The sequence below is a fragment of the Asterias amurensis genome, chromosome 6, assembly GCF_032118995.1.
Source record: "Asterias amurensis chromosome 6, ASM3211899v1".
Taxonomy (NCBI): domain Eukaryota; kingdom Metazoa; phylum Echinodermata; class Asteroidea; order Forcipulatida; family Asteriidae; genus Asterias; species Asterias amurensis.
Window position 1 is genome coordinate 8,302,637 of NC_092653.1, and position 17,880 is coordinate 8,320,516.

A 17,880-nucleotide genomic window follows, 5' to 3' on the forward strand; every position below is an offset into this window, starting at 1 on the left:
TATTAAAAACATTAGAAATTTGTGAAATTGAACAATTTTCAAAACAAACTTGTATTCAAGTATTCCTCCGCGTGTGATTAGTCGATTCTCCAAGATGGCGGCGCCCATGGAAGAAGACGATGTTGACATTATTGACGACGAGCATTTAAATTCGATGCTCGTTTTCCCACCAGATGTACAACAAGCAATCGAACAAGTAAGAGATGTGTTCAGGAACTTTCTAGTTTGTTTCTGTTTTTGCTTTTGTTGTTATCGGTAGTAAAAATCAGTAGAATACATGAACTCTGGTTTTCTGTAAAGTTTTTTTTAATTTGTGCACAAAAGAATGGGATGGGCCCGCCCGGATAAAAAGAATAGACATTTTTGTTTGCATACAAAAAAGGGATCAAGACTGGTACTGCATCCTACGCGTTGCCTGCAACGGAGGAGTCCAACCTGGGCTACCCATCATGGAGCTACCTTTGGAGCCCATTTGTATTTGTAATACTAATATACTGAAATTATTATCCATATCTAGACCCAGTGACTGGGGCGCTGTACTCCTTTTAAAAAATTTTTGGGAAAAGTTTCCGTATGGCGCCACCACTTTTTCATTCGAAATAAAATAATATAGTATCTAATTTACCTGATTGATATATCCCTTTTTGTAAAAACGAGTGAAAAAGTGGTGGCGCCATACGGAAAAATATCCAATTTTTGACTTCATCCATCTGTCGTACTAGCTAGTTAGTACGACAGATGAAGTCAAAAATTATTTAAAAGGAGTACAGCGCCCCAGTCACTGGGTCTAATCCATATCCAGAGATTCCAAGTCAAGAGGCCAGTTATGCGTGAGATTTTTCAAAGCTCACCAAGTGGGGCTAATATGTTTATATAATTATAAGTTATATAAAAATATGACTGAGTTGAGGTTTATTCCCCTATTGTTTTGATAGTGGACGAACCTCATAGTTTCTACAAATGTTCTAACTAAAGCCCGGTTCATACTTCCTGCGAATGGGAATGCGAAGCGAATCTTGACGTCACAAATTCGCAACGAACAATTCGCAGCAGTTGCTCTCTGCTCTACTCCCTTGCGAATAATCGCTGCGAAAGGAGGGTGTGACGTCAAATTCACGTCAAATTCGCTTCGCATTCGTATTCGCAGGAAGTATGAACCGGGCTTAACACTAAACATGCTAATAAAAGTAGTGAATTGCCTTACTTTGTTTTCATTCGAAATCTTGAAAATAAAAATATTCCTCTCTTAAATTGATAATGACATGGGTTTAATAATATTTGCATGTACCTTGTCTTTCTCTGATTCATTGCATTCAGTGAATATTAACTTTAAAAAGATTGACATTGCAGTCCAGTAGGGTAAACGTAGCATTTCGGATGATTTTACCATCAATACAATGGTAAAACTGAAATATCAACCCAGTGCCCACCACAGAGAAGGACAATTTTCCATATCCAACCTCCACCTTTTGTGCTTTATTACATATTATCTCCACAAAAATGTCCACAAAAAAATTAGTTTTAATGTTTTGTTGACATTTTATTGTGCAGGTCTTGCCATCAAATGATCCCCTGGACAAGCCAGATTTCAATGCAGTGGAATACATCAACAGTCTGTTCCCAACAGAACAGGTAAAACTGTGTAAAGATTTAATCATGTCAAGACTCACAGTAATACTACTACTCGAGTATTACTACTCGCGGGGTGTCATGGCCGAGTAGTTTGAGAGCATCGAGTTCAAGTTCTGGTGGCTAAGTCATCAGGGTGTTGGTTCGAATCCCTGTCATGACACTTGTGTCTTTGAGCAAGGCGTTAACTGTAAATGCTTCTCTTTCACCCAGGTGTAAATAGACCTTTATCGGTAATCTGCCAGGCTGATTTTGCTGAATGGCCAAAAGGCGTTGTGGGATGGAAAAGATTCTGCTTGAAGCGGAGGAAGAAAACTTTTACAAAACCTAAATGTCTAGAAATCTCTCATAACAAGAGTCAAACCTTGGCCTCAAGACAACATTCTAACTAAATGATCGATCTTATTTGCCTATAAATTTATAACTGTGAACTTACATTGTAACACAATCTTTTCATCAGTGTTGATGAGTTTGATGAATATTCATGCTTGACCTCTTGCAGTCTCTTGCCAACATTGATGATGTCATCAATAGGATGAGGCTGAAGATCAGACGTCTCGACGACAACATCCGTGGGGTCGTCAGGGGTCAGACAAATGCTGGTCAAGATGGCAGACAGGTATTGTTACAAAAATTCAAGAAGCTGTTGACAACAATTGGATATTAACCCTCCTACTATGTGACCAATTCAATATCATTCCCTGTAGTTTGAATGATAGATAAAAATGTGCCACTTTGCAATACATCATTTAGTGAAGCCATCTACAAAGTACACAGTCAATCCTCCTACTGTCTTACTATTCAATATCATCCACTGTGGTTTTGAATGATAGATTAACTATGCCAGCTTGCAATATATCATTTAGTGAACCCATCTACATAGTACACACCGATGTGTGTTAGCACTGTATACTCAGTACTTTTCCGAGTCCTGCGAAAAAATATCACAGGCATGAGATACTCTATATTAATATTCTTTATCCCCGATGCAAATTTAACATCTATTATATCGTTGCGGTACCCGCTGCCAAAACATAGGATTCGAACTGCCTCTAGCTGCCGGGCAACCTCGGTAGTCTAGTTGGTAAGACACTGCTCTAGAATTGCAAGGGTCGTGGGTTCGAATCCCACCCGAGTAACATGCCTGTGATATTTTTTCGCAGGACTCGGAAAAGTACTGAGTATACAGTGCTAACACACATCGGTGTATGGGTAAAAACCAAAATTAATACATAGTACACAGTCAATCCTCCTACTGTCTGACTATTCAATACCATTCACCGTGGTTTTGAATGATAGATTAACTATGCCAGCGTGCAATATATCATTTAGTGAATGCATATGCCAGCCTGCAATATGATATCATTGAATGAATGCATACCTACCAAGTACACAGTCAATCCTCCTACTATCTGACTATTCAATATCACCCACTGTGGTTTTGATAATATAGATAAACTGTACCAGCCTGCATTATGATATCCTTTGATAAATGCATTTACACTGCACTTGTGTTCATCAAATTGGCCATAGTAGTGTGTATGTTTTGATGAAATGTCTGCACCTTCCTTTAAAACAAGTTTTTTGGATTTACTGATACTTCTAAGTTGCTGGAGGTCTCATCAGACCTAGATTTTGTACCATTATAGCCTTTCAAACTATCAAAACCCACCAACGAAATAATAATATATGGACAGGTGTAGATTCTCTGTTTATTTCAAGCGTTTTGTTTATTTTTTGAAACAGGCGTTATCAGAAGCACAGAAAGCCATCCAGGAGTTGTTCAAGAGAATCAAAGACATCAAGGAGAAAGCTGACAAATCTGAGCAGATGGTAAGATAAAAATAATTATATGCAGTTTTTATATACATTCTACTTCTGATGGGAGTCTCAGGGTATGTGGGATTACGTTTGAAGTACGAGACATATTTCTTTACATAGCACCATATGGTTTACAAGGTTTTGTGGCACAATATGCAGCCAATAAAACGAGAAACACGAGAAACACCAGAGCGAACCCATTCTCCTAACAAGAAGTGTGCTGGGTTCTTTCATGTACATTGGGAACACATACATTTTTTTTGTATGCATGAATATTTGTTTCCGTCTTATTGTTCAGGTGAAAGAGATCACAAGAGACATAAAGCAGCTTGACCATGCTAAGAGACATCTAACATCTTCTATTACCACCCTCAACCATCTTCATATGTTAGTAGGCGGTGTAGATGCCTTGGAGTAAGTATATACTTTTCTGAGTTCTGTGGGGGAAAAAATGATAACAATTTTCAATGTGCATATTATTTTGTTCATGGTTATTCATTCTCTCAAAAAGTTGTGCATGAAAAATGTATGAATAGTATTGAGAATCAGAGTAATGATAAGGGAATCAATGTGTGGTGAAGAGGTTTTCAACTAGTGGTTTAATCCCTACATGGCCTGGTTCTGGATAATTTTACCGATTCGGTCAAAAAACATCAACACTTTTTGGTAAAAAAAAACTTGATTCTTTAATGTGCATTATGCAGCACACAGGACTTGCGGCCCAACATCCAAAGTGTATTGCTTTAAGGACAGAGGTGTCAAGATAAGAAATGAGTTCACCATGCTAGAACACTTGGCCACGGCTCACAAATAGAAAAACCCACCCCTTTAAGAATGTTTGGAACTTTGTTTTTCTTTTGTAGATCTTTAACAAGGAGGCGGCAGTACGGAGAAGTTGCAAACCTTCTGCAGGGAGTCATCAATGTGATGGAGCATTTCCAGAAATACATGAGCATTCCGCAGATAAGACAACTAGCTGACAAGTAAGTGGCAAAACTTCCCCTCGATGTCGTCATTTGGGTCCAGTCAGTTTCCTTTGATTGAATGCATTTGTATTTTTTTTCTGTGTATGAAGAGTGAAGAAAATCCAGACGGAGTTGGGGATCCAGATTTTGGCTGATTTTGAAGATGCCTTCAACTCACAAGGAGGAAAGGTGTGTAGAAATTACTATTTAGCAGTTGTACTATTTTTATGGTGCACTGCCACAAGGGCATGTGTTTGTGTGTCCTTTTTTTTTTGACACCCTGCATCAAGTGTCAAGGTCATTATGGCTGAAACAATAGAAGCGTTGTCGATCGATAACTCAAGAAGGTCTTGGCATATCAACTCTAAACTTGATGTGTGGATTAGTCTTGGGATCCCCCAGATGCCTATTGTTTTTAGACTTTGTCAAATGTCAAGTTCATTATGGCTAAAACAAAAGAAATGTTGTCCAATCATTAACCCAAGAATGATATGAATATCAGGGGGGCATTTGTGTTTGTCAACACATTGTTCTTGTTAACATATTCGCTTATATATTTATATCATATTTATTTGCATCGGGAATAGTATATAAATAATGAATGTTTATGAGTGAGAATATATTGCATGAGTTGAAACAAGGAATTTTATGTTCAACGTTGTGAAGCCCAGTGGAATAAAAAAAAAATTGCTAACTCTCCACAAGTGAAATAATCCTCACCATTCTTTATTTGATCAGTAGATCTATGTCATTTGATTGGCGGATAAACTATAAAAATAAAAAACAATGTACAAGTTTGTATTCTTTTTGTGTACTTGTCCTTTCCAAGTTTTCTAGAAGATCTTACAAACGTAATTCAAGTAGTCAAAAGAAAACTGGCTCTCTTTTTATTTAACTTTAGATGGAAACAAACTAATCATATTAATTTTTTTTTTTTACCCAAACACAGATGTGTGTCGGCACTGTATACTCAGTACCTTCCCGAGTCCTGTGAAAAAGACCACAGAACTCTGAAAAAGTACTGAGTATACAGTATCGGTGTATGGGTAAAAAAAACAAAATTAATATTCTTTATCCTCGATGCAAATTTAACATCTATTATAAACTAATCCTAATTTCTCCTTTCTTAGCTGGTCAGTAATCAAGCTCAACTAGCTGAAGCATGCCTAGTGGTGAATGTGCTGGATCCAAAAGTCAAGTAAGTTGTGAACACTTATTATACTTATGCAATAATTGTATAGCTTGTTATAACACCCCTTACCAATATTCTGCCTTTTCATTGGTTTAGAGCGCGTCACATGATATGTCTTAGTTTTGCTAGACAACGGCCGTGTGATAGTGCGTCGGTTTGCCATGCGCTAGTCCGAAAGACTAGCACACGGCGTGCAGTACCCAGACGTCCGTTGCGTGTCTGAGGATGATAAATTAATAGTCTGTAACCATTTCGGATTACATGACACTGCATGCAGAGAACAGTAAAAGTTTTCGCAATCTGTATTATTCGCGTCGTCCGTGGATTGTAGCATTCAGGTCTGTAAAGTCTGTACAGTATTTAAAAATGTTTGGGGTGCTATAAAACAAATATTGACTGCTTTTACTCGTGCAATGGTTTAAACTATGACTCCCTCGGTGATCCCTGGAGCGTTCTATTTTCGCCTCGGGAAAATAGAACGCTCCGGGGATCACCTCGGGAGTCATAGTTTTAACCATAGCTCTCGAAGCAGTCAATATTTGTATACTAGCACCCCAGAACAAAGATATTTACATAATAGGGAGACCACACAATAATAGTAATAATTGATGAACATATTACAATTAGTGAGAAAAGGCCCGAGATATCAAATGAGTTTTAAAAGTACTTAAGGAACTAGATGTTTGAATATGTATTAATAATTAATTCCACAAATAGGGAGATCACCAACATTATGGCTAGATAGCGCAGTTTGTAGAGTGCCAGCATGTTAATCTGTAGGTCATAGGCTAAAGTCCTGCTGTAGTAAATTTTCTTTGGTCAACCCAAAATCCTAAAAAATTTACTCAGTTAGTTTCCCTTGTGATTTATTACTTGAATAAAAAAAACCTCTGCCAGGTTGTATGGTAAACTTGGGTGTGGTCACTGACCATACAGCAGTTACAGGTTGACTGGCTTTTGACTGGCACCCCAGGCAAAGATATTTACATAAAAGGGAGAGCACCAAATGTAGGGCTAGATTTCTCAACTGGTAGAGCGATGGCACATTGGTTCAGAGGTCAAAGTTTCAAGTCCTGCTCCATTAAATGTTTCCTTAGTTCATCCCTAAATCATTTTATATTAGTAACATTTTTAATACTTAAACATTTTGCAGGAAATTAGTAACTTTTGCATACTTTTCATTATTTTGCAGGAAGGACCTTCTCAAGTTCTTTGTCAAGTTACAACTCCAAGAATACGTGGTTCTCTTTGGAGAGAACCAGGACGTGGCCTGGCTGGACAAGATCGACCGACGCTACGCATGGCTCAAGAGGGCGCTTGTCGAATGCGAGGAAAAGTTCGGCCGGATGTTCCCCAGGGATTGGGACATCGAGGAGCGGATATGTGTGGAGTTTTGTAACATCACAAGGTTTGTTGTCGCCCGTAGTTTCAGATAGAATTGTCCATTAATAATAATAATAATAATAATAATAATAATAATAATAACATGCATTTATAGAACGCTCTTACACAGGGTACCACAGCGCTTTACAAGAAGCGGTACAATAAGCGAATAAATAAAGGCACTATTAATGTGAAGACAGTTGGTCTATAGCAATCAATCATATTACAAAACTAGTGGGAGACATAAACTAAAACACTTGGTCGAATTACAGGGAAGGTGTTTTCTCAACATAATTTTTGTTTGTTTTTGTATTTCTATTTGAAAGCTCTTTCTCTCATCTACTTGATAAGCAAATAAACTCGTTTTGAGTTTTAGGAAAATGATACTTTTTTCACTGAGCGCCATCAGTGATTTTATTCTAATGATAAGTCACTGGTGGAAAAGTACAATTGTTAAAAAAATTTAAAAATTATAAAAATTGTTACCCTTTATAATATGTGCTAGTGCACTGTTTATAAACCAAGCACTTCTTATGCATATTCTAAAAAATTTGGGTGGTACTCACTCGCCTTGCTTCTATAAAGTTTGAAGGAAAAAACTTGCGGACTATGACAGGGCCCTATACTCCAATTTGTGCGAGAGTTACACGGTCTATAGTTATTGCTTTCAACGACAAGCGAGAAAATAAAAAGCTTGAAAACAAGAGATGTATGGAGATTTTACCTCATGTTTCAAATCAGTTACAAATTCAGGCCTGGAATTTCATCTTTAAGAGGGCAAGGCCATTTTCATTTAGAAAAGGGCACTTCCATTGGAAAACCTATGGGAAACTTTTTTAAGGGCACCAAGGCCAAGACCAGGGTGCAATTTCATAGAGCTGCTAAGCACAAAAATTTGCTTCTAAAAGCATGAATTTTTTTGCCTTGATAAAAACAGGATTACCAACCAAATGTCCGCGTGATTTTCAGGATAAGCAAACAACAGCTGAATACCTGTAACAAGCAATATGCAACAAATGGACATTTTGTTGGTAATCCTGTTTTTGTCAAGGAAGACATTTCATGCTAAGCAATTTTTTGTGTGTTAAGCAGCTCTATGAAATTGGGCCAAGGGCAACGGAATCCATGGCCCGTGGCCTCCATGAAATTCCAGGCCTGCATATCAATAGACTTTGAAGAATTCCCTCACAATTTTCTCCAGATCCGAACTGAGTAAGATCATGCAGAATCGCTCCTCTGAGATCGACGTGAAGCTGCTCCTCTTCGCCATCAAGCGCACCACCACCTTCGAGGCCCTCGTTGCCAAGAGGTACAGTGGAGCAACCCTGAGACCCATCGGGGAGGACCCTACGATACCCATTGCTAAGATTGACACCCCGGAGATGCCCACAAACCCCTTCGAGATAGATGACGCCATAGATCAGGCGGTGGAGGTGAAGGTAAGTTTAACCCTTTGCTTACCATAGGTGTCTTTAGTCGATTGCACTCGTACCCCATCTTCCTTGCCATTTATTTTTTAAGTTTATTGGTTTACTAAAAACATTTTAAAAGGCATGGCCATAGGCAGAATTGAACTTGAATTACGATATAAACAAAAATATGTTACAAATATAAATTAAAGGCACAAAAGCCACCAAGACCTACCCCAAAATCAAGGAACAGCAAGAAATAATAATAATTATTATTACAAACAAATAGCCATAAAAGAAGAGAAAACCAAGAAATTACAACATATAAAAGGACGAGAGCAATTACTTGAAAATGGACCAGCCAAAAGTGAAAACGAAAAAAACAGAAAGAGCTGTGCTCTATATTTAAAATGCGAGTGAGGATTCTTGCCTCATCCTTCGCATGGGACATTAAGCCGTTGGTCCTGTGTGTTGTTATAAAACTATCAATGCACGTAAAAGACCAGGGTACGCACTTATCCCTGTTGGCTTAAAAGTGAGAGCTGTGCAGTGTACTAAATTAATTTTTTTCTTTCTATTTGACAGACTGTCTTGAAGCCCAAACCATCACCATTCCAAGGAATCGTCAGCCAGTGTTTCGAACCTCATCTTCATATCTACATCCAATCACAAGACAGGTAGGTCATCCACCTTTGTCTATATGCATCTTAGATTGGAAAAGCCATATCGTCTTAAAGCTCAATCATCCATCAGATTTTTACGAAAATAGTGAAAGAAAAAAAACTAAGATGTTTTCACTGTTTTGAAACATCAGCAGGCCTGTTAGTTTCGTTTTTGAAAGGGCAAGGGCACCAAGGCGTTTTCTCATTGGTAAAGGGCACCCTATGAGGAAATTGTAAATTTCTACTGTAGCATTTCAAGGGCACCAAGGCAATGGCCAGGGGGCATGGAGGCAATCTCCTTTGTTGCCTCCGTGAAGTATCAGACCTGCATCAGGTTTTGGACTTGCCAAACTAAAACTAATTGTTTTACTTATTTGTCAAAAACTTAAGCATTTCAAGCAAATTTTGAAGGGGAACTTTTCACCATGACTAGCTTTATACAATGTATGTTATGTGCAAATCTGTGAACATTTACATTTTCAATCTGACCAATGTTATCAGTAAAAGAACAACCGAATGATTTCTTTTGACGAAGGTATTTGGGTGAGCTGATCCAACAGTTCGTATCGGACTTCCACTCCCACGGTCCTCCCCGTATGGAATCAGATGAGAGTGGGGCCATCCTACCCAGCAGTGCGGACCTCTTTGTAGCGTACAAGAACTGCATGGTGCAGTGTTCTAACCTTAGCACGGGGGCGCCACTCCTATCACTAACCGCAACATTCCAGAAGTACCTACGGGAGTACGCCAGCAGACTCCTGACAAATAACCTACCAAAGTAAGACACATAGCATCAAATGAATCATGTTTTTTTCTTAGGGGTGCACTGTTTTTATGTTGTAAAAAACGTCAGATGTTGAACATTTGTTTAAGTAGAGTTAAGATGTTGGCAAAGGCAAAGGTTGGCATGGTTTGCTTGTGCGTAAAGCGCTCGCAGTAGCACTGTCGCCCTGGTTCGATTCCAGGCTTGGGTCATATGTAAGTAGAGATGTGCTTTGTTTTTCTCCTAAACCACAAGGGTTTTGATCAAACACTTTTGATCTGTGGCTGTGCTCAAGTGTCATATATGTTGCTGGCTGGCTGCCAAAGGTGCCCTTGCATACCTGCTTCTCGAACATGTTGTAGCCACTTCCTTCACAAATTAGCTTCTAGCAGTTATTTTTAGTCTCCTGAGATTTTACTAAGTTAAGCTGTTTCTAGGTAGTTAACCAACTAGGTTTAATCAATCTATTACGATAGCAGCTTAAAATTTCTTGTGACCAGGTAAGAATGATTGAATTAACCCGAGTTAAAAGAATTATTCTCATCTCCTCATCACATGTACATCTCAAAATCAATCCCAAATCTCTCACCCTCTCACTGAATGGAATCACCTGGTAGTTAATCAATAAGGCTTAATCAATCTATTATAAGATCAGCTTAGTATTTCTCTGTTACTTGGTTTAGAATGATAAAATTAACCCAAGTAAAAAGTATTCTTGTCATCTCCTCATCACATCTTACAATCAATCCCAAATCTCTCACCCTCTCACTGAATCAAAACACAAAAAATACCCCCCCCCCTGTTCTGGGAATCTGTGACCTCTTGCACTTGCCCCACTCCTTGCAAACCCAAACATCTTAGCCTTTCCAACCTGTACAGGACCCAGGCAGGCCAGGGGGCTAGCACCACGGTGGGGGCTATGGGGATTAACATCTCGGCGCTGTTGAAGGAAGGTTTGAAGGAGAGTACGTCGGAGGCACCTAAGTTCACGCCAGAGGAGCAGTATTTGGTGTGTAGTCTACTATGTACGGCCGAGTATTGCTTGGATACAACACTACAGGTATGGGTGGGGGTTTTTTTTTGGGGGGGGGAATTTTTTTTCAGTATTTTTGTTGTTGGTTAGCTGGTTGTTGGTTTGTTTGAGTAGGTGGTTTGTTGTTTTTTTTTTTGATGGCTAGGTTTTTTTTCAGTGTTTGATTTGATGGTTTGTTTTTTGGTTAGCTGGTTTGTTGGTTGTTTGGGTGAGTGGTTTGAGTGAGTGGTTTGTTGGTTGTTTGAGTGAGTGTTTTGTTGGTTTGTTGGTTAGCTGGTTTGTTGGTTGTTTGAGTGAGTAGTTTGTTAGGTGATTGGCAGTATTTGGTGTGTAGTCTGCTGAGCACGGCGGAGTATTGTTTGGATACAACACTGCAGATATGGGGTGAGGGTTTTGGGGTGTGTATATGTTTTATTTTAGTGGTTGCCTTGTTGGTTTGTTTGTTGCTGGCATGATGATGACTAGAGCAAGCTAGTGGAAGCGTTTAGACCAAGTTAAGAACTCACTCCGCGGTAGTGCAGTTAGTATTGATCCTATAAGCTAAAGTAGTAGTCCCAGCAAAATTTCTATACCTTTCGCCCAGGTAGTAGGACAGTTCTTTTCCGAACTGAGAAGTCTGCCGAACAATCAGATAAATCTACACCGCGGTAGTAGAATATATAGCAAGACAGTTCTCTAAGAACAAACTCTACCTGGCAAGATACACACATGGTGTTACCGCAAACCAAATATATATAGGCATGATATTCTTCCTACTTTAGTCTGATTTCCAATCGATATTTTTTACCCTTCTAGTGCATTGGAACCGACACCATGTGTACATGTACATGTACATGTACATGTAGGTCATCCCATCTACTCAATAAAATTGTCCTACTTTTTTCAAAGGACCAAATATCATGCCTGTTGTTGCTAGCTGGTTTGTTGGTTGCTTGAGGGAGTGGTTTTATTGGTCTGTATGGCATTTAGGTTGGTTTAGGTTGGCAAAATGAAGGAACATCACGCCTTTTTGTATGGGGATGATAGTGGCGTGACGCAGACATGTTTGTGCTTCTGCTTAGTGCACATCTCTATGACAGTTGCCAACCAATAGGGTCTGTACGCATGCGAGAATGTTATTAGCATATTTCATGGGAAGGGTTCATTTCTATCGTATACTTGCATGTAAATGGCAGTAAACCAAATCTAATCTAATCTAATCTGATCTAATTCTTTTCAAATGTTGTCAAATCTACAGCTTGAAGAGAAATTGAAGGAAAAAGTTGATACGACATTAGTAGACAAGATCAATCTGAATGCAGAGATGGATGTCTTTCATGGGTGAGTGAATATGAATAAATACACACAGGTTCGGATGAAACTTCTTTCTACTCTCTTGTACTGCTAGTACTTTAACTCATAAGGTGGCAGTCTATGGCCAGATTTCATTGGAAAGCAAATTTTCATAACGCACCTATTTGTTACACCTTGATTTTTCATTGTGATTCAAACAAAGTTGCTTGGGTTTAACAAGCAAAACAAATTATGCAATTTTGCCCCAAACAAGGCTATAAGCCACTCTTGGTAATGGGCTACAAAACAAACAATATTTAAGATGAAAATAACTTGGGGAGCTGAAGGTATGAATTTATATTCCTCTTAAAACAGTCTAGTTTTTCAGTTATTTTCAGAAGTGAGAAGTCTCCTGAACATCCCATAAATCCATTCCCTTGGGTAGTAGAATAGAGAAAGACAGTTTGCTATTCCTCTCAACACAGTCTAGATTGTACATGTACATGTAGGATGGAGAAAAACATGCATAAGTTCCTAAGAGATGCAGTAAGTGGAGTAAACGGCAAAGATTACTTATCAATGTCTCTATTTCATTCTTACAGCGTAATATCCAACTGCATCCAGCTCTTAGTACAAGACTTGGAGTCTGCTTGTGATCCTGCACTGTCAGCAATGAACAAGGTACAACTTGGCTTGAATTAAACCTATGTATTTGTTTTATGAAAAAAAGAATGAGCTGTTGCAAACTGCTTACCAACCATTAGGACCTTTGGTGTAAATGCGCAAAAAATAGTTAATGCCCACGTTTCGACTCTAGCAGAGTCTTTCTCAAAGGCTAAATGACAACTTGCATGAACAGGTATCTAAGACTTACACTAAGATACCTGTCCACGTGTTTTGTGTTGTCATTTCACTTCTGTTCACTAATATTTCACGTTACAAATAAACAACTTGTGAAATTTTGTGGATATTTTTGTCTGGAAACTCACAGGCAGTGGTCCCCTAAATCACCTGTTCATGCCTTATCTTTTGGTAAGATCAGAAAGATCTTTTTGAAAATTGCTGTTTCTTAAACCCTGTGAGTACCCACCAGAATTTGTTCAGGTCTGCTTTTGAATGTTGATTCACATAATTCAAAATGGCAGACCATGGGCAGAAAGTGGCCTAGTGAACAATAAGTGAGGACAAGGGTTTAATACTCTTTATTTTATCGTTTTTTATTTTTCTTCTTCAGGTGAACTGGGCAGCCATTGAGACGGTAGGTGACCAGAGTAGTTACGTGACTGCAATCACCAGCCACATCAAACAGACACTCCCAGTCATCAGAGACAATCTAGCCTCAGCCAGGAAATACTTTACACAATTCTGCATCAAGTTTGTCAAGTGAGTCCAGACACCAGACCCTCTGTTATATGAGTCGCTTGGGTATAGACATTTCTAATGCAACATCAGAGTCACGGTTTTGGCCAACCGAGGTTGGCAAACTGTGAAAAACTATGAATGCAAATCAAAAACAAATGGCCACAGTTAGTAGAAATGTTACACAAATATTGAAAATATATTGAATTTGTTGGAAACAAATCAAAAAATCATAAGAGGTATTTCAGCTCATGAATCTTTACAGAAAGTGTTGACTTTGGTCACAATATCATTGTTTTGCTAAAATTCGGCCGGCCATTCCAACTGGCGCTTGTTTATCATTAATTTAAAGGTCTAAAGACTGGTTTCAGACTCTTGCCATACCTAGGGACAATGATAGCTGCATAAAAAGGACTCAGACTGTTTTTCCCTCCAGCCTCAGCATGGAAACATTGTGATGATGGAAGCTCATTGGAAACTGTCTTGGAAAGCTAACGAAACTAAGGAAAGATTGTGTTTTGAAAATTGCTCATTCCAAAACAGGTGTGTACGGTTCCCGAGTTTGTCAAAGGCAAACCCGGGTCTGCTTTTAATGGGTGATTCACGTAACAATATTTTAATTTTTGAAGTTTAGCCCAGTTAATAACAATCGTCTCTTTTTGTCTTTCTTGCAGTACATTCATTCCACGGTTTGTGAGTCATCTGTATAAATGCAAACCAATAAGTACAGTAGGAGCAGAGCAGCTTCTACTTGACACCCATTCCTTGAAGACTGTTCTCTTAGACCTCCCATCTATTGGCTCCAAGGTATCAAGGAAGGCTCCTGCTAGGTTAGTATTCTGTTGGTTGGTTTCTTATTGCTTGATTTCCTTTTGCTACACCATGCGATAGCATCCACTGTAGTTTTTAAATGATAGAGGCATTCATGCGATATGGTGTGTTGTGAATGCATGTACATGTTCAAAGTCAACCCTCCTACTGTCTGACCATTCAATAGCATCCCCTGTAGTTTTTAAACGATGGAGGCACTCATGCGATATGGTGTGTTGTGAATGCATGTAATGTATATGGTACACAGTCGACCCTCTTACTGCCTAACCGTTCAATATCATCCACTGTGGTTTTTTAATGATAGAGGCATTAGGCCAGCTTGCAATACATGTATGATATCATGTGGTGAAAAGACTAAATAATTTAACTCATTTTGTGCAAAAATTACTGAAGGCTTCAGCCATCAAATCCAGTGGGAAAATCCTTGGGAAAAGATTCCACATAAGGGATGCTTTTACAAATTTTTACCAAAAGACCTTTGGATGTTTTTCTCTCCCCCATTTCAAGCGGCAGCCCGTTTGGGAACAATTCTAGGCAGCTTGTATTTCATGGTGGAAGATTTTCTTAAATGTGTTTTTTTTCTTTCTCTTCTCCAGTTATACGAAGATTGTTGTTAAAGGCATGACCAAGGCTGAGATGATCCTCAAGGTAAGTGATGCCTAAAATATTTGAGTTTTCTCTTTTTGGGAAATAATTACAAAATTATTTTTTCATCCAATACGAGTAAGGTAATAAATCTATGCTTTATGACAATATTACAAAAAGGGAACCCCTTTGCAGCCGTCACCCTGTTATTAAATCGCCCTCAATTGTCATTTTAAAATGGGCGGCAAATGGTTTGCTAATTTAGTCCTCAATTGTCGTTATAAAATGGGCGGCAAATAGTTTGCTAATTTGTCTCTCCTTTTTTTAACCTGAAACTTGAGGGTAATTAGAACATTTATAATACTAACCAACTAAAATTATTTCCACTGGAAGCATGCATGTCTATACACACATTAGAACTTTTTCCGGGGGTGGTTTCAGGTTCCAAACAAAGCACTTCATCTTTTTTATTGGAGTTTGGACTGCTGACTGCTCCAGGCAGAGTAACAGTGCATCCATTAAAAGCATGACAATGTAAACACTCGCTCACTAAAAACAAAAAACCCTCACTCACTATAGTTTGGTGGCCAAACTTGGAAATTCTTTTATTGCACTCTCCCGTAATGGTAGGAAAGTTGCACCCTTTATTGTGTTTCCTATCGTTAGAAGTTTGACTCTAGTTTCACTGATCTTATCTTTAGGTTGTAATGTCTCCAGCTGATCCACCTCAGTCGTTTGTTGATAACTACATCAAACTCATCGCTGACCGAGACACCGGTAACTTCCAGAAGGTTCTGGATATGAAGGTAAATACTTCAAATAACTCTCCTTTTTTGTTGCGGTTTACTATTCAAAGTCTGGTTTTTATGACATAAAAACATATGTTGTCATGTTTTAGTATGATTGTGGAATTCTTGTTTCTCAGTTTCATATCTTGCTCTGTGTACCAAAGAGATAAGGTCATTTTTCAAATAGTATCACCATTCATAAACTGTATCTACATATTTTGTAATAATGTTTTTAATATATTATATATTTAGTTTTTTTATGTCAGAGAAAAATTAATCCCCTGAAAAGATGGTCACCTTACTGCCACTGCCACTTCTTAGGTTGTCTACATGATCCCTGCCTATAATGCAGTGTGGGCTGTAGTCTTCTGACTTCGGGCCACTTAAACAAAAATGACATCTAGAGGTGGTAGGTTCAAATCCCATTCTGGTCAAATTTTTTGCACAAAAAAAGTAATATTCTTTTTAGTGCACAACTGTGGTTAGGTTCAAAATCCATGCTGGTAAATTTTTGTGCAAAAAAAAAAGAAAACATCCTTTTTAATGCACAACTGTGTGGTGAGCAAAGGGACGAGCACATTTTGTGATATTTATTTTCATTTTGTATTTGTCTCTTCTTTCACTTTACAGAGTTTAAAGAGAAGCGATCAGAATGCAATGCTGGATCTTTTCAGGACGAGGGTCCCCCGAGGAGAGGGTCAGACAAATTCACCAACAGCTCATCAGGAACATGAGGGAAGTAGGATACGAAGGCTGGAAAAACTCATCAAGAGAAGATAGGACAGGGGTAGAGCTCATCATGAAATGGTTGTAAGGGGGTACGGAATGAGGACGTGGGTCTGAAAAATTAATGAACGGCTTCAAAACCATGATGATGATGATGACTGATCAAGGACATAAAAAGAAGTAGAGTACGAAGGCTTGAAAAACTCGTCAAGAGAAGATAGGACAGGGGAGGGGTAGAGCTCATCATGAAATGGTTGTAAAGGGGTATGGAGTGGGGACAGGGGGTCTGGCAAAATCAATGAATGGCCTTAAAACCATGATGATGATGATGACTGATCAAGGACATGAAAGAAGTAGAGTACGATGGCTTGAAACACTCGTCAAGAGAAGATAGGGTACTGTGGAGAAGGGGTAGAGCTTAGAGAGGCTTGAAAGGGAGTGCGGGAATGGTGGGTCTACTGATGTCAATAATGGCTCAGCAAGGAAAAAGAACAGGTACATTAAAATTTGGGAGGAAATGAGCAAGAGAAAATGGGCTAGAGAAGCCGTAGAAGTACTAGGGATTTGAGAAGGGGGTCTAGCAAAGTCAATGATTGCTCATCAGGCACATGAGGGAAGTAGAAAACGAAGGCTTGAAAACTTGTTAGGAGAAGATGGGATAGAGAAGGGAGGTGCAGAATGGGGAGGGGGGTCTGGCAAAGTCGATGACGACTCGTCAAGAAAAAGACGAGTAAAATAGAAATACTTCACGAGCATTATATCAAGCAGATGGGATGGGGATATGTAAAATTTATCGCCAGAGAGGCAAAGTTTGCAAGTTTCTTGCACTATTCAAACACTTTTAGGGGCCTTGGTTTCCAGCGTCTTGTGATGACTGGGAATGTAATAGGTAACACAATGAGTATACGTGGATGTAGATAAGAAAAGTGGAGTATGTACATTTAATTAGACTGTATTTTACGTTATATGTATGCAGTTAGTGGTTGGTATCCATTCAGCATTCAAACCCAAACAAACTGTTGGACTCCGATTAAGGTGATAAGCATGGGGCCGGTGGTTAAGAGTTAAGATTAAGTTTTTAAGCAAATTTGTTCTGCTCGGACAGTTCTATAAAACTGGGCCTATACTGTGAAGCCCTGTCATTGCATGGGACTCGTTCACATACAAAATTTGACATTCCATTTTAGTTAGTCACACGCTCGCTCGTGGAATGTGAAAAAATATAGCGGTCTCTGCGTCCCATCGTGCTGTACTTTGTCCATGCGCACCTGTATGATGTTTGTGTATAACGAGGTGATTGGCAAAACAAGGATATGCGACTGGTTAACATGAGAAATTTCACATTCTATTTTAGTATTGTCCACACACAGTTCAAGCAGCTCCCATTTGGTTCATCAACAGACACAAACTTTTCATTTTATGTAATTTGTCCCCACAAAGAAAAACATATTTGGGGGTATTT

General features: G+C 38.8%; 1 protein-coding gene across 2 annotated transcripts; it reads left to right on the forward strand.

The window, feature by feature from the left end:
- Positions 1-94: 94 nt before the first annotated feature.
- On the forward strand, positions 95-16,722 carry LOC139938450 (vacuolar protein sorting-associated protein 53 homolog). 2 transcript variants are annotated; one of them, XM_071933986.1, is made up of 20 exons: positions 95-196; positions 1,552-1,632; positions 2,132-2,248; positions 3,376-3,462; positions 3,749-3,864; positions 4,314-4,433; positions 4,526-4,604; positions 5,546-5,613; positions 6,800-7,015; positions 8,192-8,429; positions 8,985-9,076; positions 9,597-9,839; positions 10,686-10,884; positions 12,095-12,177; positions 12,732-12,810; positions 13,364-13,512; positions 14,163-14,318; positions 14,916-14,967; positions 15,606-15,710; positions 16,323-16,722. In XM_071933986.1, the coding sequence occupies exons 1-20, from the start codon at positions 95-97 to the stop codon at positions 16,470-16,472; spliced, it is 2,532 nt and encodes an 843-aa protein (XP_071790087.1). In that variant the 3' UTR covers positions 16,473-16,722. The 2 variants fall into 2 exon arrangements, with proteins under 2 accessions (XP_071790087.1, XP_071790088.1); XM_071933987.1 differs by having other exon boundaries at positions 96-196; positions 10,704-10,884.
- Positions 16,723-17,880: the final 1,158 nt, after the last annotated feature.

Coding starts and splice junctions, on each gene's coding strand:
- LOC139938450 (XM_071933986.1), top strand. CDS start 95: ATGGCGGCGCCCATGGAAGAAGACGATGTTGACATTATTGACGACGAG. Junction 4,605..5,545: donor TCAACTCACAAGGAGGAAAG/GTGTGTAGAAAT, acceptor CTCCTTTCTTAG/CTGGTCAGTAATCAAGCTCA. Junction 9,840..10,685: donor CTGACAAATAACCTACCAAA/GTAAGACACATA, acceptor CAAACATCTTAG/CCTTTCCAACCTGTACAGGA.